Here is a 24,981-nt window from a genome sequence, read left to right on the forward strand (position 1 = left end):
CTGTGAGAAACAATCATTCTTAATTCAAAAATCTTAAAAAGGAAATAGAGAAAATGGGGGAGAAGAAATTTTTCAAAATGTCTACTTTTCCCAGAACAGTTTATTAAAAAGATGATCCTATACTGAAACATGAAATCTTGGCAATATTAAAGAAAAATCATTTGAGTGTAAGTTCATGTATTTGTGGCTCTATTCTACTCCATTGGTTTTCATGTCTGTTATTATGCCAGTCTCATCTATCGCATCCTGTTTCAATTACAATAGCTTTACAATATATTTTGGACTAAGGTAATATGATACATCAGTTCTTGAATCATCAGGCTCATGAATGCTTTAACCTTCTGGGTTTATTTGTGATTTCCTATGAATTATAGGATTCTTTTTTCTATTTCAGTGCAGAATGTCATTGGTATTTTGGTAGGTATTTTGCATTACATCTGTAGATTGCTTTGAATGGTACAGATTTTTGCAATATAAATTGGTAGGATTGTTTTAAAAATACACCCAGACTAGGCAAATGCATAATGAAAGAATATAGATAAATAATTGCTTGGGATTAGAGGGGAGGGGATAAGAAGAGTGGGGAAGAGAAATGGAAAATGACTACTAATGATTACAGCTTTTCTTTATTGTATGTTGAAAATGTCCTAGAATTGACTGTTGCTTACACAGCTTCATGATTACACTAATAATCATTGCATTATATGCTTTCAACGGGTGAATTCCATGATACATGAACCATATCTCAATAATTATTTTTAAAAATACTTGAATGGATAGTAACTGAGATTATTTCAGAAAGGAAAACAGTAACAAAAGCAAAAAGAAGGTTAAAATTCAGATTAAATTTGTTTAAAGAATCACAGGGAGATAAAAGCAGGAGAAAAGTAATATATATTTATTGAAGCAAATCTAAGCCATTGAAATAAGCAAAGATTAGAAAAATAAAATACCAATAAGAATGTCAAATAAATGATATTCTCTATATCCTCTTTAGGTTTAAATTTCCTATTTATTCTTTAAAAACCCATTTTAAAAAATAAAAGTGAACTCTCTGGAGAAATTATGATTTTCATTTAAAGCTTTTGATTTGAAATGAAGACATCCTCAGAAGCCTACATTTTAGCATAAGGGAGAATCGAGAAAGCAGTCCCACTTCCATTGTCCCATGCATTAGGCAACAATCTTAAAATTCCAGTATTTTTGTTCAGTGTTTGCTACATTTTCAATAACTCTCAAGTACAGAGTAGATATTACTTGTGCATTATTAGATCTGGACTACAATATTTTAAAATTATATTGTAAAATATTTGCAGGAACGATTCTAGAGTTCAAACTAACACTGCTAAGAGAAAATGTTAGTACTTCATGGCTACCCTATGCTCTCTACAGTACAGAAGATTTTATTTATTTATATACACACACACACACACACACACACACACTTTCCCTCATTCCTGTCTGTCTGCTATATCTATTCTATTGAATTTAGATCTTTACTTTCCAAAATATAATCTAAGTTTGGACAAACTTGTTTAGAAGCAAGGATAAGTATCCTGTGCCTCATAGTGTCAGTAGAAACCCAATGGACTTGTTTCCAAATGTTTTAGTCCTAAAATAACTGCAATGACCAGGACCGGCGCTGTGGCACAGTGGATTAACTCCCTTGTCTGAAGCACTGGCATCTCATATGGGCACAGGTTCAAGACCTGGCTGCTTCACTTCCAATCCAGCTCTCTGCTGTGGCCTGGGAAAGCAGTGGAATATGGCCCAAGTCCTTGGGCCCCTGCACCCACGTGGGTGACCCGGAAGAAGCTCCTGGCTCCTGGTTTCAGATTGGCACAGCTCTGGCCGTTGTGGCCAATTGAGGAGTGACCGATTGGATGGAAGACCTCTCTCTCTCTCTCTCTCTCTGCCTCTCCTCTCTCTGTGTAACTCTGACTTTCAAATAAATAAATTAAAAAAAATTGTAATAACCATCATCATATTCGATAAAGCCCAGTGAACATCCTAAGAAAATGAATACTTCTTAATTGGAAAAAAATTCATGAGCACAATCTATCATTAAACTAAAACTAAAACTAAAACCAATGAATAAAGAAAACTACTCAAGTGAACATAAATGAAGATTAAAAAGGTTGATAATGGAAATCGACAAACAATATATGAATTCCTTTGAAACTCCACTCCCTCAAAAACTTTTTAAAAAGTTAGCCTAGTAGATCTAAATTTTACTTCATGTGAGTGGTGTTTTGGAAACCTGAGAGAGAACTATTACTTTGTCCATCTACATTTATGAACAATGATTTAATATACTGTCTTGCATGTAACAAACATTAAAAATAAAGTGATGAATATTATACTTAATAACTATGGCTTTTAAAATATTACCTTGATTTTGAATCCCTATTTCATTGTTATTAAAATAGGACCAGTGAATTTTACCAATAAACATTTAAACTTGAGATAAACTCAGAATTTCTGGATTTCAGAAAAATATTAATTATACACATACATAAAAAATTTAAAAATTTTGATCATATGTAAATGTAAATTTACCTTATATGTAGGTAAATTTGCAAATGGATATGTTTATATGCTGTATAACAAAGAAAAAATAAATTATGAAAGTATGAATCTGTGGATATATATGTGTCTTTGTAAGCTTATGCAGAAAAATATAAACTTCAGAATATACACATATATTTTGGATAAAGTATCCATAAATAAGATATATCAAAAAGTTCATGAAAATACATATTTTGATAAAAATTATGCAGGGATTTCAAGTTTATACACCAGCATGAACTTTAATTCCACTCCCATGAACTTTTTGAATTACCCTCTATATTCATTTTTAATTAAAAAATGTTTCAATATAAATACAATTTTATTCCAAGATTCTGTTAAACACTAGATGTCACCAGAGAATGGCAAAAACTGTTAATAGATTTTTTTTTTATTTTTAGTCTTACTGTGCTAGAATATCATCTAAGGGAAAAGATACTGCATTTTTGTTGAATATTCTGCATTTGGTTCATATTTGTAAACTCAGATATTCAAATTCACACCAAGGTAGAATATCACATAGAGGATATACTTCAGTGGAAGTTATTATCCCCTTCTGCTCTCCATACTCAGTAGAGTTAAAAAAAATCAGGAGACCAGGAAGAAAGCTGGATTTGTCCCTCCAATCAAGGCTACTGAATGGCAGGCAAACTTGGTACTTTGAGAATCTGCACTTTCCTCTCCAGTATAAGGCAGAGCCTTGGAGCAAGAGTGAAGGCTGGTTTGATGTGATCAGAAAGAGCTTTTCCCGGCTCATTTGTTTTACTTAGGACCCTGTCTCTGCTTCACTTTAGAACAAATCTCTGAAGTTACTGTAGCCCATCCTTGGACATGAAAACCTTTAGGTATTGGCTCAAGTTTTCTGTTTACACTTGGCTTTCAACAGTGATTTGATGGGTTTCATGCTTTAAATATTTATAGCCTTGTGTCAGGATTATCTATGTGTGCTGATGTAATTACAAAGCTGTTATTGACAAGGAAACAGACTTACTTGAATAGCTCATTTCTGTCAATCGCTCTATTGGTTTGCGGGTCGATTGCATAGACAGTTAAGTCGCACTTGGTGTAATCTTCTAGAGAAAATGCGTCTCCATGCCGTCGAGCACCAATGGACTCCACCACAACCTTGGCACCAGGAATTTGCTCCTGCACGTAGCGATCCAAAATTCTACAAGTCAAACATAGTACAAACATGACATTCCAACGGGTTTCTGGGAAAAAAATATCACCTAACTTGAAATGATATTTAGTAAGTGAAATACGACAGTCTGGTTTGTGCTAATGTTTACTCAATATGAATCACTGGAAAAATCCTTCTTTATATTTTTTCCAGCATTTAATTCCCAGTGATGCTGGAAGCTGAATAAAATAGAACGAGGTCATCAACTATGTCCTATTTGAGTCCAGACTTTTAAAATTTATGATACCATTTGAGCTTTTAAGTGGCTCATGGGAAGTGCCAAATATGTTGTACACATAAAGCTGTCTATCTGCGTTTTATAGGAGTCATGGGGTCTTAGAACTCTTGACTTCACATGGTGGGTGTCATTATTTACACATCCACTGGACTCTGTGATATATGGCATACAGCTTTATGCTAAGGTGTAGGCCTAGGACAACCATTTTCCTAGGGGTATAGAGATCCTTTGAGCATTATGGCAATGAGAAATGTAGAAATATTTTTGCAACGGTAGTTTTACAAGTTTGAGGAAAATATTGCATACATTACTCAAAAGCTATTTGGGTGAATATAGGCAACTAAAATTATGACATCTATACAGTATAAGGAATATTCAACAACAACAAATAATGTTAAAAAATAGATATTTTTTCCATTTAATATGGAGGTTTTTTTACATTATTTTATAATGAGTTTAATTAAAAGCACACATTATTACCATATTAGTTTCCATTTTGGCAAATGGCAGTTCCTAAGTTCTTTCACTTTTATAAAAAGTTTATATTGCTAACCCTTGTAGGTCATGATTTTAAAAAGCATATTATTACATTATTTATAGCTATTTTAATGTAAACAATAGTAACCATATGTGGCAAATATTTTAAATATATATATAAACTGTTGCTTTTTTTTTTTTTTTTTTTTTTTTTGCTGTGGGGGCATTTAACATGTTCTAAAGTCACTTGATAAGACAGAAAATAACTTGTTTCAGATGCTAACTTGACCTAATTTTCACTCTATTAAAACATGTAGTCTTAAGGGTGTGCAATGCTTTGTTTGTGCCTGCCACAAGCACAAACAGGAGAGGCAGGGGGCACTGCCAATGACAATGAAATATTGCATTTGTTTTTAAATCTTTGTAGACCAGCACAGTTGAAGGTGGTCTTGATGAGGTACTCTTCATTCTTTTTCGTTTTACTCACTATCTCACACTTACTTCTCTTTCTACCTTACAGAATCATTTCTGATGAGACCCTGGCAGAAAATAAAAGAAGATGTGAATAAAATAAGTAAATCCATTCTGCAAATACTGTTTAGTGTTTGAAGGCAGCCTCCTGGGGAACCTGAAGATAATGGATGTACCTGGAGAGGTACACTGGTCTTAGTGTCACATCATTCAGCCTGTAGATTCAGATTCTTTTCCTTTAAGACTTACATTTACTTAACAAAAATATGAGAAGTCTCAAAGTGAAAACCACATTATACTTTTGACATTTTATAGAAAGTGCAAATGGTTATAACACAGCATTGAAGAGCACAGTGCTTTGGCCTCGAGTTTCATCTCCTTTACAAACCAATTGCAAACCCTTACACTAGTAAATTTAAGTGTCAGTTTTCTAAAATTCTAAGTGAGGGTATCATCTACCACCTGAGGTGGTATATACATTAAATGCATTGAAACTATTACAGAAGTGTTGGCACAATTTTTATCACAGAGTAACTTTCATGAAATATTATTATTATTACCTATTTGGTTTAACTATTTGCATTAAAAGCCCCTTTTTATTTGAATTCTTTCAAAATCTTTACCTTGTGAAGCTTTTAAGAAAGTATATCTTGGGCTGGCACCTCGGCTCACTTGGCTAATCCTCTGCCTGCGGCGCTAGCACACAGGGTTCTAGTCCCAGTTGGGGTGCCAGATTCTGCCCCGGTTGCTCCTCTTCCAGTTCAGCTCTCTGCTGTGGCCCGGGAAGGCAGTGGAGGATGGCCCAGGTGCTTGGGCCCTGCACCCGCGTGGGAGACCAGGAGGAAGTGCCTGGCTCCTGGCTTTGGATCGGCCCAGTGCACCGGCCATAGTGGCCATTTGGAGGGTGAACCAACGGAAGGAAGACCTCTCTCTCTCTCTCTCTCTTTTTCTCTCTCACTGTCTAACTCTGCCTGTCAAAAAAATAAAAAGAAAGTATATCTCTCCACCAGAACTATTAAATACAAAATCAAAACACAAACAAATTTGAGTACATGCTTAAATACATTGTAGAAATCGGCAATCTGTCCCAGTACTCGAGATTAACAATTTATAACTTCTACACTGCATTTAGGCATCGATTTGATATGTCCCACTGCAATCTTTTACATCTACATAGATTAATTGCCTGCTGTCCTACAAAGAAGAAACATGTCTATTGAGCCTGTGTATTTTATGATAATTCAGTGTAATATTGAAGAATCATTTGTGACTAAGAATTGGGTGTGGAATGAAATGCAACTATAGTAATTCTTTCTGGCTGTCAGGGAGTTATAAATCCATGAGTTTTAAATATTATGTCATTTAAAACATGCAACAATGTCTTCTTGCTGAACATTTTCCTTTTACAGTTTTAGAGAATTTTATGAAAGCTGAAGCCAGGAGCCTGAAGCACCAACTGGGTCTCCCAAATGGCAGGCAGTGACCCAGGTATTTGGATCTTCTTCCACTGACTTCCCAAGTACATTAGCAGAGAGCACAACCAGAAGCGAAGCACTCAGGACTCAATTCAGCTTCTATAAGGGATGCTTTCATATTGGGTGGTGGCTTAACCCACTGTGCCTCAGTGCTGGTCCCTGTAAATGTTTATGAGGTTGGAAATGTAGAAAATTAAGTAGATGCATACCTGTTTAGAAAATTACAGCAAAACTCAGCAAAGTGTGAAATGGAAAAATTTTTGATTAATTCATTCTTTGACTCGTTCAACATATTTACTGAATGTCTACAATGGATCAACCCATTATATCATTATATCAATGAATAAATAAAATCTTTGAATCAAGGACCAAGGACTTTACAATCTAATGAGGCAAAACAAAGAACAGATAATGGAGCAATGAAATTGATAAGAGGGGGAAGTGCTGGATTAACAGGTAAAAAACCAGTTGGGATGCCACATTCATGGCTCCACTTTTATTTCCATCTTCTGGTTACATGAACACTGAGAAGTACACTTGGAGTACCTGCCACCCACATCCTTGGTCTTCCACCTGGACTAATCCCATCTGCTGCAGGTATATAGGGAGTGAAACAGTGGATGGAAGATCCACTCATATTTTCTCTCTCTACACACACACACACACACATAACATTTATACACACATATATACACATATGTATATATAAAATTTAGAAAGTAAGTTACAAAAATAAGAAAAAAATAAATTTGTGAAATTGTTTTAGAAACAGATATCTGAGGATTGTTTAGTATCAGGATTGTTTAGAAATAGATATCTGAGCAAGGACTTTAGGAAACAACAAGTGGATATACGGGGTACAATGTTCTAGGTAAAGAGAATGGCCAACTGTCTCTGTAAATGCCCTGATTTAACAGTGTATGGCTGGAAGAGAAAATGTTGAGGGCAAATCACTTGGGGAGTTTTGGTTTTTAAAGACAGTGTGTGTGTTCTGGGTGGAATCAAGATTCACTCTTGGGTTTCAAATTTTGAAGTAATGGGATCTGTCTTACTTCAGGTATGTTGACCTCTATGTCCAGAACAGATGAAAGTGGAGACTGAGAGTACAATCAGTAGGGTTAGTAGAGAATTTGCTCTGTGAATATATATCTCATATATAAAAAACTATAGGGGCCAGCACTGTGGCATAATGGGCTAAGCCTCTGCCTACAGTGTCGGCATCCCATATGGGTGCCGGTTCAAGACCCCGCTGCTCCTCTTCTAATCCAACTCCTTGCTTATGGCCTGGGAAAGCAGTGGAAGATGGTCCAAGTGATTGGGCCTCTGCACATGTCTGGAAGACCTAGAAGAAGCTACTAACTCCTGGCTTCAGATTGGCCCAGCTCTGGCCACTGCAGTCATCTGGGGACTGAACCAACAGATGGAAGACCTTTCTGTCTCTCGTTCTGTCTGTAACTCTACCTCTCAAATAAATAAATAAAATCTTTTTTAAAATGCTACACATAAATAAGTTATACAGGTTGGTGAGTTTGGCCAAATGCATACATGGGTATCATTACCATCACAATGAGCACACTCATCACTTCCAAAGTGTCCTGTATCCTATTGTTTTTTTTTTTTTTCATTTTTTTTTTTGTAGCCTCTTAATGAAATTTTAAGTGCAAAATGCTTTATTGTTCATTGTAGACACAATACTGTATAACAAGTCACTGGAACTTACTTCAACTAAAACCTTATAACCACTGCAGTAAGAAGTTTCCATAACACAGAAGGGTAGGGAATCTCTTAGCCATTACTGATTTTTGCCATTCACAGATCTCCCATCTCCTGGTAATCATCATTCTATTATCAGCTTCTGTAACTTTCACTCATTTAGATGCCTCAAATAGATGATCATATGGCATTTGTCCATGTCTTATTAATTAAACAAAATGTCTATGTCTTCTATAATATAACATAATACTGCTCAGATCTATCCATGTTTTCACAAATGGAAGGATTTCCTTCTTTTGTAAGGAGAGATGATCTGCCAGTGTAGGTATATACCATATTTTCTTATCCATTGTTCTGTAAATGGACATTTGTGCTGTTTTGATTATAAGGATATTAAGAATAATGCTGCAATGAACATGAGAATGCAGATTTCTCTTTCAAAGGCTGATTTTAATTACTTTGGCTATACACTCAGAAGTGGGATTTCTGGATTACATGGTAGGTCTCATTTAAAAATATTTGGAGGATCCCTATACTGTTTTCGATGAGTGCATAATTTAATAATTTCACCATGGTGTACAATTGTTTTTAGTCTTCCATAACTTCAACAGACTTATCTTGTGAAAAATATTAGTCATCATAACAGATATGAGGTGATATATCTCTGTGATTTGGCTTTATATTTCCTTGATGTAATTGTCATTTGTATGTATTCTTTGGAGACATGTCTATTTAAATCCTTTTGGCCATTTCTTGTTATTTACCACACACAAAAATAATAAACTAAAAATGGATAAATGATTTGAATGTAAGATCTGAAACTTTAATGTGCCCAGAAGACATGGGAGAAAATTTTCCTGACATTGATCTTGACGGGGTTTCCTTGCATGTGATACGGACAGCATGGGCAACAAAAAAACAAAATAGATAAGACATGCAGCAAACTATAAAACCTATGCATAGCAAACAAAAAATCAGCAAAGTTGAAAGGGAACAAGAGAAAATATTTGCAAACTGTCTGCTTATTGGCAAATTGACAAAATACACATCTGAGAGATTTCCACATTTAGTTCCCTCCTCTCACACTATTGGATTTATGAGTACATTTTGAAAGTGAACCTGTTATGAAGATTAACAGAAAAGAACTTAGCCTCTAGTTTTGGATTAGGATAGGGCAGGTGGCCTAACCTCCTGACTTAAAAATGCATACCATTGACCTGATTCACTAATTACATTCCTAGAAAATATGAGATTTGGATTCAAACAAAACCCCTTTTCATGCCTAACGATAGTGAATTTCACCTATGTCTTGCACCTCTGGAAAACAGTAATGGCTAAGAAATTCCCCGCCCTTTTGGTTATGGAAACTTCTTACTGTGCAGAATGACTCTCTCCTTTGTGACTAAATACGACTCATGGAGGGCTCCTAATTTACCCTTGAAAAAGCCAAATTTCTACTCTTTGTCTTAAAAGTGATTACCCGAATGGTTTTGTCCTTACTGATCAATCATAACCAAATTCTTGTTGAACAACTTCCATACAGTATTTCTACTTTCTCTAAGCCACTAAAGTTAGTCTACCTTCAGTCTAAGACTGCATAGAAGACCTCAGAAAGACCCCTCCTAGAACAGGGTAAGGTCAGGCTCAAATATTGCTTGATTTACTATCTGATCAGTCCTTCCCCACATCGAGTTCTTTCTAGCCTTCCTATAAAAGTCTGATTCTCCCTGACCTTTGAGGCATTTGCAGATCTCTTGATGAGAATTTTCCATGTTACAAGCAAGTGTCCTCCTCCTAGCCCATAATTCCTGTCCCCTCTCTGGCAATAATCATTGTGAATAGGATATCTTCTCTCTTTAACCCAGATTTGTTTTCTGTGACTTGTAGAATACAAGTAGACAGCTTAAGGAAATCACATCTCAAGCTTCTATTTATTTTTCTTAAATGAATCTGTGTATTAGCCACCAGTGCAGGTGATACAAAAAGTGTTTTAGCAAACTATGTATGAAACAACAGAATATACTCTATTCCTACTGCACTACAGTCTGAATATTTGCCTTCCCCCAAACCCGCAGTGTTTATATGCTGAAGACCTAAACCCCAGGGACTGTAAGAAATAAAGCAGTTAAGGTCAACTGAATGAAGTCATAAGAGTGGGATTCTGAATGCATAGGATTAATGTCCATACAAGGAGAGACACCCACAAACTTTCTCATTCTCCAGAAGCACAAAGAACAACACATGATGCATGTACATGCGACTAAAAGATACAGCCCTCATCAGACATCAACAGTGCTGCAACTTGAACCTACTCTGTTTCAAGAACTGTGAAAAATTTAACTTTGGTTTTAAAGGCTACACAGACAAAGCAGACTAAGATTTTATAGAAGGCCAATTAAACTAAAATTTAACATTAAAGGCATAGCCAAGAGGCCTCTAATTCTCTAATTGTTTTGGTCAATTTTTTATCAGTTAATATGTGGGTACTCTGGTTAGCACTACTTAATTTGTAATCAATAACTGTTCTAGCAAATTATAGAATAATAAACAATATCTGAAATATTGTTCCTTCCATGATAAATAATAATAACACATAAGTATTAATCAATTAAAGTCCATTTTCCTCCATTTTGGTAATGGAAGGCCATTCTGTGTTGACAAATGGAAACCACAGTACATCAACCATTGTTACTGTGAATAAAAATGAATGCTTAGGTCTGTAGTATCTATACCTCAGCACTCACATTGAATGCTTAGAAGGAGTTGGCAAAAAGGCACTAATATCCCAGTTTTTCAAGTAGATGTAATTGCTTTTTATCTGTCCTCTATTTATATTTTTCCCTAAATACACCATGATTTTTGATTTCAGGATTTAACTGTCTTGAATGGTCTTTGGAGGTCTTCTCTGCTTCACCTGCAGGCTACAAACCATGCATTCAGGCTTTGGAAATTGGTTCCTGAGTTAAAGAGAAAAGGCTATTCATACACTACAGGTACAACATCCTTACCAGAGTGACTTTGGATATAAAACTATCCTTGCAATATAACTGCTCTTGGCTTATCCATTTCCCACCTTATTTTCCCATGTCTTGTTTAAATTGCCCACTACCATTAGTCCTCCAATACATTTCCCTTTGTTGAAGTCAGCCTTAGTCCATTTCTAACACATTAGAATGAATTATATGCATGTTTCCCTTTAAAAGTGCAGGAATGGGCCGGGGCCACTGCTCACTAGGCTAATCCTCCATCTGCAGTGCCGGTAACCCGGGATGTAGTCTCAGTTGTGGCGCCAGTTCCGTTGAATGAACCAATGGAAGAAAGACCTTTCTGTCTCTCTGTCTCTCTCTCTCACTATCTAACTCTGTCAAAAAAAAAAAAAAAAAAAAGTGCAGGAATAACAATGTATTGTTTATCTATTTATTACGTGGCAACAACTTTTGAATGACTAGCATCTCTTAGTCAAATCTTTCTTTCGAATTCTATTGAGGATATAGTTTGCATTATGCTTAAATTTTTAGTGATTACTACATAGTTTGATAGGAATTTATTGTCTGATTAGTAAATTCCAGTACATCTCCACAATGAAACAGAAATGGTTATAAAGAAAATAAACTATTGAGCCCTGAAACATTTAGTAACCTTAAACTACGCAAAACAGAAGACTCAAATCTGACAGAGTACACACTATATGATTCCAATTACAGTTTTCACCTCTGTGTCCATCAATGACTGACTCCAGGATCCTTGAAAGACACCAAAATCTGCAGGGGCTCAAGTTCCTTTTATAAAAATGCATAGTAGTTGCATGAAACCTACACACACACACACACACACACACGAAGTAAGTTCTGAGAGTTCTTGATGAAGACCCACATATATGTAAGCCATCACTTGCTAATTCTCAAAGTAGAAATTGGCAGGAAAACAAGCTGGGGCTGGAACCCAGACACTGCTATATGAGATAACAAACATTCCATGAAGCATTTTGATGGCTATGCCAGAAATCCAACCTACATACTCCCAAATTTTAATGTATGACCCCATTTGAGTTATCCATATGTATTTATATATCTTCAATAAAATATGATATAAAAATCTGAAGTATAATGCACTCACTGAACTAGTTTTGTAAGACAGTATTTATTCACAATCAATTTAGCTTGTACTTTTTTTACACTAAATGCATAATTAACACAACCATTTTATTTCTTTTTTTTTTTTTGACAGGCAGAGTGGACAGCGAGAGAGAGAGGGAAAGGTCTTCCTTTTCCGTTGGTTCACCCCCCCAATGGCCGCTGCAGCTGGGTGCACCATATCAATCAGAAGCCAGGAGCCAGGTGCTTCTCCTGGTCTCCCATGCAGGTGCATGGCCCAAGGACTTGGGCCATCTCCACTGCATTCCCGGGCCACAGCAGAGAGCTGGACAGGAAGAGGAGCGACCGGGACAGAATCTGGTGTCCCGACCAGGACTAGGACCTTGTGTGCCGGCGCTGCAGGTGGAGGATTAGCCTATTGAGCTGCAGCACTAGCCATCACAACCATTTTCTTAATTATCAACTTGTCAATGTGAATGAGCAAAACTGAAATTATCATTTAATCAGAATTTCAGGACTTGCGTGCTCAGCTCACCCCAAGAAAGAGTGGGTTGAATTTTTAATTAGATTCTCTTCTGTAGAATCAATGAAACAGAAGGAACCCTGCCTGCTGTTACTCAGTAGATGTAGTTCACATAAAACTCCACTACTAGACATCTGTCTCTTAAGAGGAAGCTACTCATCCACCTAAAGTTCTAGAGAACTGAGCTATAATGTAGACAAGTAATAATACCCACGAGAGAAGGGCTCTAAATGGCGTTAATTAGATAACTCCCACTAAGTACACAAAATATAATAACACAAGGAATCCCAAAAATGTGAGCATTTTTTGTGGTGGTTACAGAAAATCTTTAGATTCTGTAATTGTAAACTCTACTTAGCCTCTTGTTGAACTAAATGGCTTATGTTAATTAGCAATATAGGTAGCTCCATCCACAGGTCCTTGTCAGTAAGTTTTTCAAAAATATGGTTGAAAAAAAGTCAATAGGCACTGCAGATGACCAAAATAATATGCAGTACACACTTTCCTCTTGTTCCAAAGCTCTTTATTCCCTCAATTCAGACCATAATGAGTCTACTGAGACCACATCCAGGTGCCATGGGAAATTCCATCCATTGCAAGAGAAAAAAAAAACATTTACACCTAATCTGAGTTAGACTCAGAAATAATTTTGTGTACCATAGTTAGAATGAATTGGAAAAATAATAATAAGTCTTATTTAGGACATCTCCATTTTATGAGTCTGCTGTGTATCCCACGTCCCATGTTGGATTGTTCTCTCCCTTTTTTATTCAATCGGTTAGTATTAGCAGACACTACTCTTGTTTGTGTGATCCCTTTGACTCCTAGACCTATCAGTATGATCAATTGTGAACTTAAATTGATCACTTGGACTAGTGAGATGGCATTGGTACATGCCACCTTGATAGGATTGTATTAGAATCCCCTGGCACATTTCTAATTTGATGAAACTTCTGGATTATAAACCATTCAAGAATATGATGCTATAGTAATCAGTCCACTGAAAGACTAGAGAAAGAGTGAACATAGAGAGAGAAAATTTGAAATAATTAATGTTCTATTGTGTACTCTAAAAATCTCTATAAAGCAACTATGATATACATGTTTTAATTGAACAATATATAATAGTATCTTTATTTTACACTAATTTGTAACACATTCGGGGAGTGAGCCAGCATATGGAATACTTATTTTCTATTTGGAATACACAAAGCTATTGCAAACCAAACTAACTACATGGTGTCACAATTGGAGACAGCAAAAAATTATCATACTAATTAAGAATACTAACTATCTCTTTCTGATTCTCACCCGAATGTCTAGTTTTGTTTTGTTTGGATAAAAAAAAATGTAGGGGCTTTGAAAGTTCTCTTTTGGGGCCGGCGCCATGGCTCACTTGGTTAATCCTCTGCTACGGTGCTGGCATCCCATATGGGCGCTGGGTTCTGGTCCCAGTTGCTCCTCTTCCAGTCCAGCTCTCTGCTGCGGCCTGGGAAGGCAGTGGAGGATGGCCCAAGTGCTTGGGCTGCTGCACCCGCATGGGAGACCAGGAGGGGTGCCTGGCTCCTGGCTTCAGATTGGCATAGCGTGCCAGCCATGGTGGCCATTTGGGGGGGTGAACCAAAGGAAGGAAGACCTTTCTCTCTGTCTCTCTTTCAAAAAAAAAAAAAAAGAAAGAAAGTTCTCTTTTTATTATTTAATGAATATATTTTTGGGAATATAAATAAACATCCATGTCCTCTCAAATCACAGAAAAGTATGTGCTGATAATGTGGAGTTCAATTATGAGCAATTATTTCAAACTGTAAGTTAGTTTAGATTAAATACATTTGAAATTAAGATTTAATAATATGTAGTATGTTAAGATTCAATTATATAAAATATTAGGCAACATATTAAAATCTTGGTCTCAAGAGCTTTTAGGACCTGTCACGAGAACCACCGTGACAGGCTTTATTTTAAGCCAGAAAAGACAGGTTTAAGGGTATGGGAATGAAACTATTCTTGGAATTTAGATTCTTCCACCTTCCTGTATGACGCCTAGCCCCTAAATTGCTCAAATGTACCAATAAAATGCATAAATTTAGGTTACTGCCATATAAGGAATAAGGAACTCGCCTACGTGTGTAGTGACTTATGTACTTGTTTACTCGAGTGCATAAAGATGCTGGGAGGGGGAGGGACGGGGCTTCTCACCTCAGCACTGTGTTACGTCCTAGGTGCTGGTAAGAGCCCAGCTAGCTGGTAATAAAATCCTCTTGTTGCTGCATCCAGCCTGTCTTTTGTAAGTTGTTTCGGGGAGGGTATCAAACCGGACACAACAATAAATGTTTTTCTCCATTATATTAAAATGTTTTTCAAATTCTAAGAAATCAGAGCACAGCTTAACAATTAAAAGTATTTGAATTAGGGGGAGGGGCCAATATGGCAGTATAGCAACAGGACATTCTGAGTCACACAGGGCAAAACAGATAGTTAATAAGAAGAGGATACACAAGCTGGTGACAGAGCCATGAGAAATTTGCAAAGAGAACCCCAGAAGTCCAACAGAGACTGGGCAGGTCCAACCTAAGGGAGCCAAAAAAAAGAAAGAGAAGTGTCAGAGGCATAACAGAGGCATGGTGGAGATGCCAAATGGGGAGACTGGTGTCACCCCCACCAGTGGACCAGGTGAGATGGAGCTGCAGATAGAAGCAGACAGGGCAGCCTGGCAAACTGCATTTGAAGTTCTAAAGCAGGAAAAAGAGAAGGCATAGCAGAACAAATGGAAAACAAAGTCAGCCACACCCTTGTCCATCTATGTCTCCTGCACCCCCCCCCCAATCAGAGTTTCAGGCGGCTGGGAGAAGCCATATTGATTGTTTACATAGGCAGGGGTCTACCGCATTTGCCTCCGGTGCACACACCCATCAAAAAACCCCCTACCCAGGAATGAGGAAAACACAATTTCAGAGTGATTTCCTTCCCACCACTCGCTGTACAATGAATAGTACTAAATATCAAAAACCAGAGCTCATTTCACACACCAGTGAGAAGCAAGCCTGGCTCCAGTACACAGGGCTTAGGGCACCAGAGCTCTTGTACCCTCCTCCTTCACATTTCATAAGTGGGTTGGGCTCCAGGAGGTGCGGCTAGGTCCTTCCACTTCCAATGTACAGACACATAGCAGCTCATAGCAGAGGGAAATCTCACCACAAGCACAAAAACACAAATTAAAGAGAAAAGCAACCAGAAGTGCTGAAAAACAAAGGAAAAATCCTAAATAAGAATAACAAAGACACTAAGAGGCCTTCAAAGGAACACTACAACCCTTCAGTAATAGAAGCTGAAGAAGAAATCAAAGATATGCCAGAAAAAGAACAGAAATTAATCGTCAGGGCTGGCGCTATGGTATAGTAAGTTAATTCTCTGCCTGCAGTGCCAGCATCTCATATGGGTGCCGGTTCTAGTCCTGGCTTCTCTTCTTCCCATCCAGTTCTCTGCTATGGCCTTGGAAAGCAGTAGAAGATGGCCCAAGTTCTGGGGCCCCTGTACCTGTGGAAAACCCAGAAGAAGCTCCTGGATCCTGGCTTCAGAGCAGCGCATTTCCTGCCATTGCAGCCATGTGGGGAGTGAACCAACAGAGGAAGACCTTTCTCTTGGTCTCTCACTCTCACTGTCTGTAACTCTACCTCTCAAATAAATAAATATAATCTGGAAAAAATAAAAGAAAATTAATCATCAGATTACTTAGAAGTAATCAGAAACAAATTCACTATCTAAATGAAAAGCACTCCCAAGAAATTGAGATATTAAGAAATCAGAATGAAATATTAGAAATGAAGAACTCGATAGATCAAATTAAAAATGCAGTGGAAAGCCTTAACAGTAGAATAGATAAGACAGAAGAAAGAATATCAGAACTGAAAGACAAAATTCTGAGAATAATACAGTCAGACCAAATAAAAGAAGAAATTACAAAATTAAAAAACAAGGTTGGAGATCTACAAGATTCTATCTAATGACCCAACAAGAGGATCCTAGGAATTGTAGAAAGCATGGAAAGAAAGAAAGGATTAGAAAGCCTTTTTAATGAAATAATAACAGAACTTCCCAAATCAGGACAAAGAGACATCCAAGAAAAGTACACAGAACTCTCAATAGACATGACCAGAAAAGAACCTCACCACAAGATACCGTAGCAAATCTCTCCTCAGTAAAACATAAAGAAAAAAATCTTAAAATGTGCACTAGAGAAATATCAAATTACATTCAGAGGAAATTCAATTAGATGCACTCAGGACTTTTTGTCACAAACCCTACAGGCATGGAGAGAATTGCGAGACATATTCTAAGTCCTAAGGTAAAAAAACTGTCAACCCAGAATACTGTACCCTGTAAGAATCTCATTTATGAATGAAAGAGAAATATAGATCTTCCACAACAAACAGAAATTCAAAGATTTTGTAACTACTTGCCTAGCCCTACAAAAGATGCTCGAAGATGTGCTACACACAGAAACAGAAAATCGCTACAAAAGTAAATGAATGCAAAAAAAAAGTAAATGAATGCAGAAAATGACCTAGCAAAAGCACAAACGAAATCCAAAATACATAAACAGGACTATTTACAGAAACATGGCAGGGCAAAGTTGTAATTTAACAATAGTTACACTGAATGTAAATGGTTTCAACTCGCTAGTTAAAACACACAGACTGGCTAAGTGGATTAAAAAAAGAAAACTTATCTATTTGCTGCCTACAGGAAACACTTCTTACCAACAAGGATGCATGCAGACTGAAAGTGAAAGGTTGGACAAAGATATCCATGCTAACAGAAACAAAAAAAAGAGCTGGTATGGCCATCCTAATGTAAAAAAATAGACTTTCACACAAAAAATATCAAGAGACAAAGAAGGACACTATATAATGATCAAAGGGTCAAATCAAAAGATGTGACTGCTATGAATGTATATGCACCTAATTACAGGGCACCTATTTATTTAAAAGAAATGATAAGGGATTTAAAGGGATACATAGACAGTAGTAATGAGGGACTTGAATACCCCACTTTCAGCAATGGGCAGATCAACCAGACAGAAAATCAACAAGGAAACAACAGAGTTAATCATTACCGTAGACCAAATAGACCTAGCAGATATCTACAGAGCCTTCTACCCTATAGTCACAAAGTACACATTTTTCTCTCCAGTGCATGGAACATTCTCTAGAGTTGAGCACACGTTAGACTATAAGCAAGTCTCAATGATTAAAAAAAAAAAACTCAAAATCATACCATGCATCTTATCGATCACACTGCAATGAAGCTGGAAATCAACAACTCAAGAATCTCTACATCATATGCAAACACATGAAGAATGAACATGTTCCTGAATGAACAGTGGATTATAAAAGAAATCAAAAGTAAAATCAAAAGATTTTTGGAAAAAATTGAAAATGATGATACAACATACTAAAATTTGTGGGATACAGCAAAGGCACTGCTAAGAGCCAAGTTAATAGCAGGTGGTGCCTACATCAAGAAACTGGAAAGGCACCAAATAAATGAACTATCTATGCACCTCAAGTATCTGGAAAAACAACAGCAAACCAAAACCAAAACTAGTAGGAGTAAAGAAATAATTAAAATTAGAGAAGAAATCAACAAACCTGAAACCAAGAAAAATTAAAAAGATCAGCAAAGTGAAGAGCTGTTTTTTTGAAAAAATAAACAAATTGACACACCATTGCCCCAACTGACCAAAAAAAGAAGAGAGAAGACCCAAATCAATAAAATTAGAGATGAAAAAGGAAATGTAATAACAGACATCACAGAAATAAAAAGAATCATCAGAAACTACTATAAAGAACTGTATGCCAACTAAGTGGGAAACCTAGGAGAAATGGACAGACTCCTCAACTCATACAACTTACCTAAACTGACCAGTAAAGAAATAGAAACCTAAACAAACCCATAACCAATAAAGAAATTGAATCAATAATAAAGGTCCTCCCAACAAAAAAAAAGCCCAGGTCCAAATGGCTTCACTGCTGAATTCTAAAGACATTTTAAGAAGAACTAACTCCAATTCTTCTCTAGTTATTCAAAACAATTGAAAGTAAGGGAATCCTCCCAAATTCTTTCTATGAAACCAGCATCACCTTAATTCCAAAACCCAAAAAAGATGCAACAGAGAAGGAGAACTATAGATCAATTTCCCTAATGAACATAGACACAAAAATCCTCAACAAAATTCCAGCCAATCAAATCCAAGAAAATATCAGGAAGGTTATTCACACAGATCAAGTGGGCCTGGTGTGCAAGGATGGTTCAAAATTTGCAAATCAATCAATGTGATACTTCACATCAATAAATTTAGGAATAAAAACCACATGATTACCTCAATAGATGCAGAGAAAGCATTTCATAAGATACAATGATGAAAGCTTTCATGATCAAACTCTAACAAATTGGGTTTAGAAGGAACATTCCTCAACACAATCAAGGCAATTTATGATGAACCCATGGCCAGCATCCTATTGAATGGAGAAAAGTTGGATGCATTCCCACTGAGATCTCGTTCTAGAGAAGGATGCTCACTCATACCATTCCTATTAAATATAGTCCTCTAAGTTTTAGCTAGAGCCATCAGGCAAGAAAAAGATATCAAAGAGATTCAAATTGGTAAAGATGAAGTCACACTATCCCTATTTGCAGATGTTATGATACTATATATACAGGACCCAAAAGACTCCACTCAGAGAATATCAGAACTCATAGAAGAGTTTGGTAAAATAGCCTGATATAAAATCAATACAAAACAAGCAACAGCCTTTGTATACAAAGACAATGCCATGGCTGAGAAAGAATTTCTAAAATCAACCCCATTCATAATAGCTACAAAAAATATCAAATATTTTGGGAAAATGTAAATAAGGATGTCAAGGATCTCCATGATGAGAATTACAAAACATTAAAGAAAGAAAGAAAAAGAAGACACAAAAAAATGGAAATGAAAACTTCTATGTAGATGGATTGGAAGAATCAATATCATCAAAATGTCCATTCTTCTAAAGCAATTTACATATTCAATGTAATTCCATTCAAATTATCAAAGACATTCTTCTCAGATCTAGGAAAAAATAATGCTGAAATTCATATGAAACACAGGAGACCTGGACTAGCGAAGCAATCTAACACTACAAAACAAAGCATGAGACATTACAATACCAGATTTCAAGACATACTACAAAGCTTTTATAACCAAAACATCCTGGTACTGGTGCAAAAACAGGAAGGATAGACCAATGGAACAGAATAGAATCACCAGAAATCAATCCTACATTTACAACCAACTTATATTTGACCAAGGTGCTAAAACCATTCCCGGGAGCAAGAACAGTCTCTTCAACAAATGCTACTGGGAAACCTGGATTTCTATAAGCAGAAATATGAAGTAGGTCCCCTACCTTACACCTTACACCAAAAAAACATTCAAAATGTATTAAAGATCTAAATCTAGGACCTGATACTATCAAATAACTAGAGAGTATTGGGCAAACCCTTCAAGACATTGGCATAGGCAAAGAGTTCCTGGAAAATATGCCAGAGGCACGGGCAATAAAAGCCAAAATTAACAAATGGGGTTACATCAAATTGAGAAGCTTCAGTACTGCAAAAGAAACAGTCACGAACATGAAAAGTCAACCTACAGATTGGGAGAAATTATTTGTAAACCATGCATTTGATAAAGGGTTATAACCACAATATATAAATTGACTGAAAAACTCAACAACAACAAGACAAACAACCCACTTGAGAGATAGGTCAAGGACTTAAACATTGCTCAAAAGAAGAAATCCATTTGGCCAACAGACACATGAAAAAATGCTCAGGATCACTAGCCCTCAGGGAAATGCAAATCAAAACCATAGGGAGATTTTACCTCACCCCAGTTAGAATGGCTTTCATGCAGAAATCAACCAACAACAAATGCTAGTGAAGATATGGGGAAAGGCACCCTAATCCACTATTGATGGGAATGCAAACTGGTAAAACAACCTGGAATACAGTTAGGAGGTAGCTCAGAAATCTGAATATAGTCCTACCATACAATCCAGCCATCCCAGTCCTTGGAATTTACCCAAGGGAAATTAAATCAGCACATAAGAGTTATCTGCACCACCATGTTTATTGCAGCTCAATTCACGATAGCTAAGACATGGAAGCAACCTAAATGCCCATCAATGAAAGACTGGATAAAAGAAATTATGGGATATGAAATACTATTCAGCAGTTAAAAAAATTGAAATCTGGTCATTTGCAACAAAATAGATGAATATGGAAAATGTACTTAGTGAAATAAGCCAGTCCCAAATGGACAAATACCATATATTCTCCCTGATCTGTGATAGCAAAGCACCTAAAAGGAAACCCGTAGAAGTAAAATTGACACTTTGAGAAGCAATGACTTGAATAGCCCTTGTCTTGATTGTTGAGGAACAGCTTATTTGTTTATTTAATTATTTTTATCATTTTAATATTTTTTACTTAATACCATTGGTTTAACACTTTACTTAACATAGAATTAATCATAGGTATATAAAGTCAAGAAAATAGATCCCAGAACAAAATAAGAGTGGGAATAAGAGAAGGAGGAGCTGTACAGTTATGCACACATTCCCAGGACTTACCCTGAGTGTAACTGAAAACTTGCCATGGGACTCCAAATTCCATTAAGCCTGGTGGTAATAATGCCATCTCATGTGTTAAAGTGATCTTATAAAGTGTTTAATTGGCAATATAGATAGGATAAAGTGTTAAAGGGATCGTATAAATAAGACAAAGTGTGTGGTAATAATAGATAGCATTAAAAAGGAGAGAATGTTCCAACATGGGAAGCAATTCACACAGCAGACTCATAGAATGACAAAAGCCCTAAACAGCACTCTGACCTCAGAATCAGTCCTTAAGGCACTCTGGACTTGCTGATAAGCCCATAAGAGCACATCAGGCATGGAAAGCCAAGACACACTGGCAAAAAATAAAAAAAAAATAAAAAAAAAATCCTACATGAAGGATCTCTGTGAGTGAGATCCCAGTGAAAAGAAGGGGCCATCACAGAAGGAGGTACTTTTCTCTGAAGGGAGGAGAGAACTTCCACTTTGCTTCTGGCCCTCTCCAAATACTGACAGGGTTTGTGGACTCAAAAGGCTTCCATAGCCTTGGCGCTCAGGGCAAGAGCCCCAGGTGATCACTAATGCCATAAATAAGATTGTTAATTTTTAAATGAAACACAGGAGTCACTGTGCACTTACTCCCATGTAGGACCTCTGTCTTTAATGAGTTGCATTATGAGATTTAAAACTTCAAAACTTATTCTCAAACAGTACTTTATACTTTGGGTGTGTGTGTGTGTGTGTGTGTGCAAACTGTTGAAATTTTTACTTAGTATAGAGTTAGTCTTTTATATATATAATTAATTAAAAATGAATCTTAATGAAGAATGAGATGGGAGAGGGAGTAGGAGGTAGGAAGGGTGTCATGGAAAAAGGATGGGTATGAGGGAAAGAACCACTGTATTCCTCAAGTTGTACCTATGAAATTTGCATTCATTAAATAAAAGCTTTAAAATGTATCAAAATTAATATATTGGCATCTTCATTATAATAATACTTTTTGCATATTTTTAAAAATTTATCCTTATTTATTGTTATTTTCTTAAATAGAGAACTTGTTCTAACACATTTGAATTACCATGCTTTTATATATATATATATATATATATATATATATATGGGAAAATAAAGGCAGGAAATTCCTATTTGATGTAAAACTCACAAAACTGCTTTGCACTGCTTTTCCATTAAAATATGTTTTCAGTGTAGTAAGATTTTACTTAGGGGTGGCTGTTGTGGCACAGCAGGGTATGTCACTGCTTGGGATATCCACATCCCATTCCTGGAGTGTTGGTTCTAGTCCAACTACTCTGCTTCTTATCCAGCTCTCTTCTAAAGTATCAGAGGATCACCAGATGATGGCCCAAGTACCTGAGCTCCTACTGCACATGGGAGACCTTAATGGAATTCCTTTGGCTCCTCGCTTCAGCTTGAACCAGCTTAAGCTATTAAGGCCATTTGGGGAGTGGATGATCTAAAAATTTTTAAAAAATGATTTCACTGATCTCTTCCTGAAAACACTAGCCATATTTGAAAGCTTTCAAACTTTAAAACTAAAAGCAAAACTAAAATGTCCTCTGTGGAATTAATAGAAAGAATTCTGTTTGGTTTTTGTTTTAAATTTTGTTTTCCAGGTCTGCAAATTTTCAATATAAAAAAAGTAATAGGATAAAAAGTAGAATAATTATTCTCACAAAATAACCATATACCATCTAAACGGAACAGCCAAGCATCTTCCTTTATTTATCATGTAATCTATTTTCTAGGCTACTGAGCATGAGGAAAGAGCTTGAGTATGTATTTTTTTCTGTATCATATCAGATGTCAGGCATTAACTGAGCAATCTGTCATATTTTATACATTTTTATTTCTACTAAAATAAGTTGATATAGTTTTGACTATAAACATTCAGATATTTATTAAATATGAGTGATGTACATTATGGTCATTAAAAAACTAACAAACCCATGAGATGTGAATATGTCAGTATATACGATTCATCACCAAATCAATATTCAATGGACTCTTGAAAAAAGTAAAATTTATCTAACATGTCATTTACCTTTGGTTACTTTACTTATTGGAAATATGCAAAAACTTGAAAAGTCCAAGTGACATAAAATTCAAAAGATGAATTTATCTTAATACTATATTTTAGAAAAATATTATCAAAGACAAACTAGTTATTATAAATTTGAGTCATTTTGATAGATGGCTAATATTTAATGTAACAATATATTCATATGGTGCTAAGACAACAGGCTTTCAAATAACAACTAGGGATTCAATTAAAATGAAATGTTATAAGCTTCAAAAATATAATAAAAGTATAAGTTATGGAGAACTCTTGTTTATAACCTTTCTTCTTCCATGTAGTTAGTTCAGTACTAAAGTATTACAAATAATTACAAATTCTGCCATATGACACTAAACACTAATTGGACAAATCTGCAAATTTTGCTGTTTCAATGAATTAATCATTAAAAAACTACTGCAATGTGTATGTATATTGATGTAAAAACTGGTTTGTAGAATTATAATGGCATACTAGTCTACCTGCATTTCTGTAAAGAATTATAACTTCCTAACCCATTGGATTACAAATATGCCATTCTCCTTGTAAACAGAAGTCTCTTCTACTTTTCTACCAAAATAAAGTCCAAAATTGAAATTTAGTAAAAATAACAATTAATTTCCTTTGTATCAAAATCATGAACTATTATTCCTCTTAATAAAACCAAATTTTTTTATATTTTTAAAATGAAGCTATTTTACTTTGAATATTAAAATGTTAGATGTCATTATTATATGTAGAATTTCTGTCCTTTTTAGTGATTTTCTTCAGTTTATTTTACATTCATGTTACAGAAATGATTATTTCCAAAAATCACACTATTGAAATGAGTACACCTCATTATCAGATTAAAAATTAGATCATTCATGGTCACTCTCTGTTGTTAACTTCACCTAAGTCTTTGTGCCAACTAAGAGAAAATGGGCTTGTGATTGTCAATACTTAGAGCAATTTAATTTTAGAAACATCAGATAAAAAAGACTACATTACTTAATAACACTCAGAGTAGCTAGTAATTATCATATTGGACAAACAGTTCTCAGGACTTCCCATCTTTGAGTGAAAGTTAACTTCTCCAAGTGACTCATAAGATTCCATATAACTCATTTCTTTCCTTGAAATCTATATCCTCAAACAAAAAACATTCTCTTACTTCTGAGTTTCCTATTTACAGTTTATTCTCTCTTGGCAAATGTGTCTTGTACTCCCACATTGCTACATGACTTTATCCTCACTTCATCTAATTTTCAGATTTCAAATGACCAGAGAGGCTTTATTTCATTCATCACCCTCTGTAAAACAATGTTACATCTGTTCCATAATTCCATTCATGTTAGTTATATTTACTTATACTTATCATAGTTGTGGTTACCCAACATACTATACATTGTTGATATTGTTAGTTGGAGTGGGCATGTAGAACAGCAGGTAAATTGCAACTTGGAATAGCAGCATCCTGTACCAGAGTGCCTCGTGTGAGTCTTGGTACAGTGCTCCTGAGACAGCATTCT

The 24,981-nt window shown here is 35.8% G+C and overlaps 1 protein-coding gene across 5 annotated transcripts in view; it reads right to left on the reverse strand.

The window, feature by feature from the left end:
- Window positions 1–24,981, reverse strand: part of PCDH15 (protocadherin related 15) — a 1,661,037-nt gene that overhangs the window by 26,883 nt on the left and 1,609,173 nt on the right. For all 5 annotated transcript variants that reach the window (XM_089314076.1, XM_089314072.1, XM_089314075.1 and 2 more), the window contains one exon: window positions 3,560–3,736. In XM_089314076.1, the coding sequence (XP_089170202.1) occupies window positions 3,560–3,736 (177 nt within the window). The remainder of the gene's footprint in view (window positions 1–3,559; window positions 3,737–24,981) is intronic.

This window comes from Oryctolagus cuniculus, chromosome 15 (assembly GCF_051225735.1).
Source record: "Oryctolagus cuniculus isolate XC-2025 breed Fujian yellow rabbit chromosome 15, ASM5122573v1, whole genome shotgun sequence".
NCBI lineage: Eukaryota > Metazoa > Chordata > Mammalia > Lagomorpha > Leporidae > Oryctolagus > Oryctolagus cuniculus.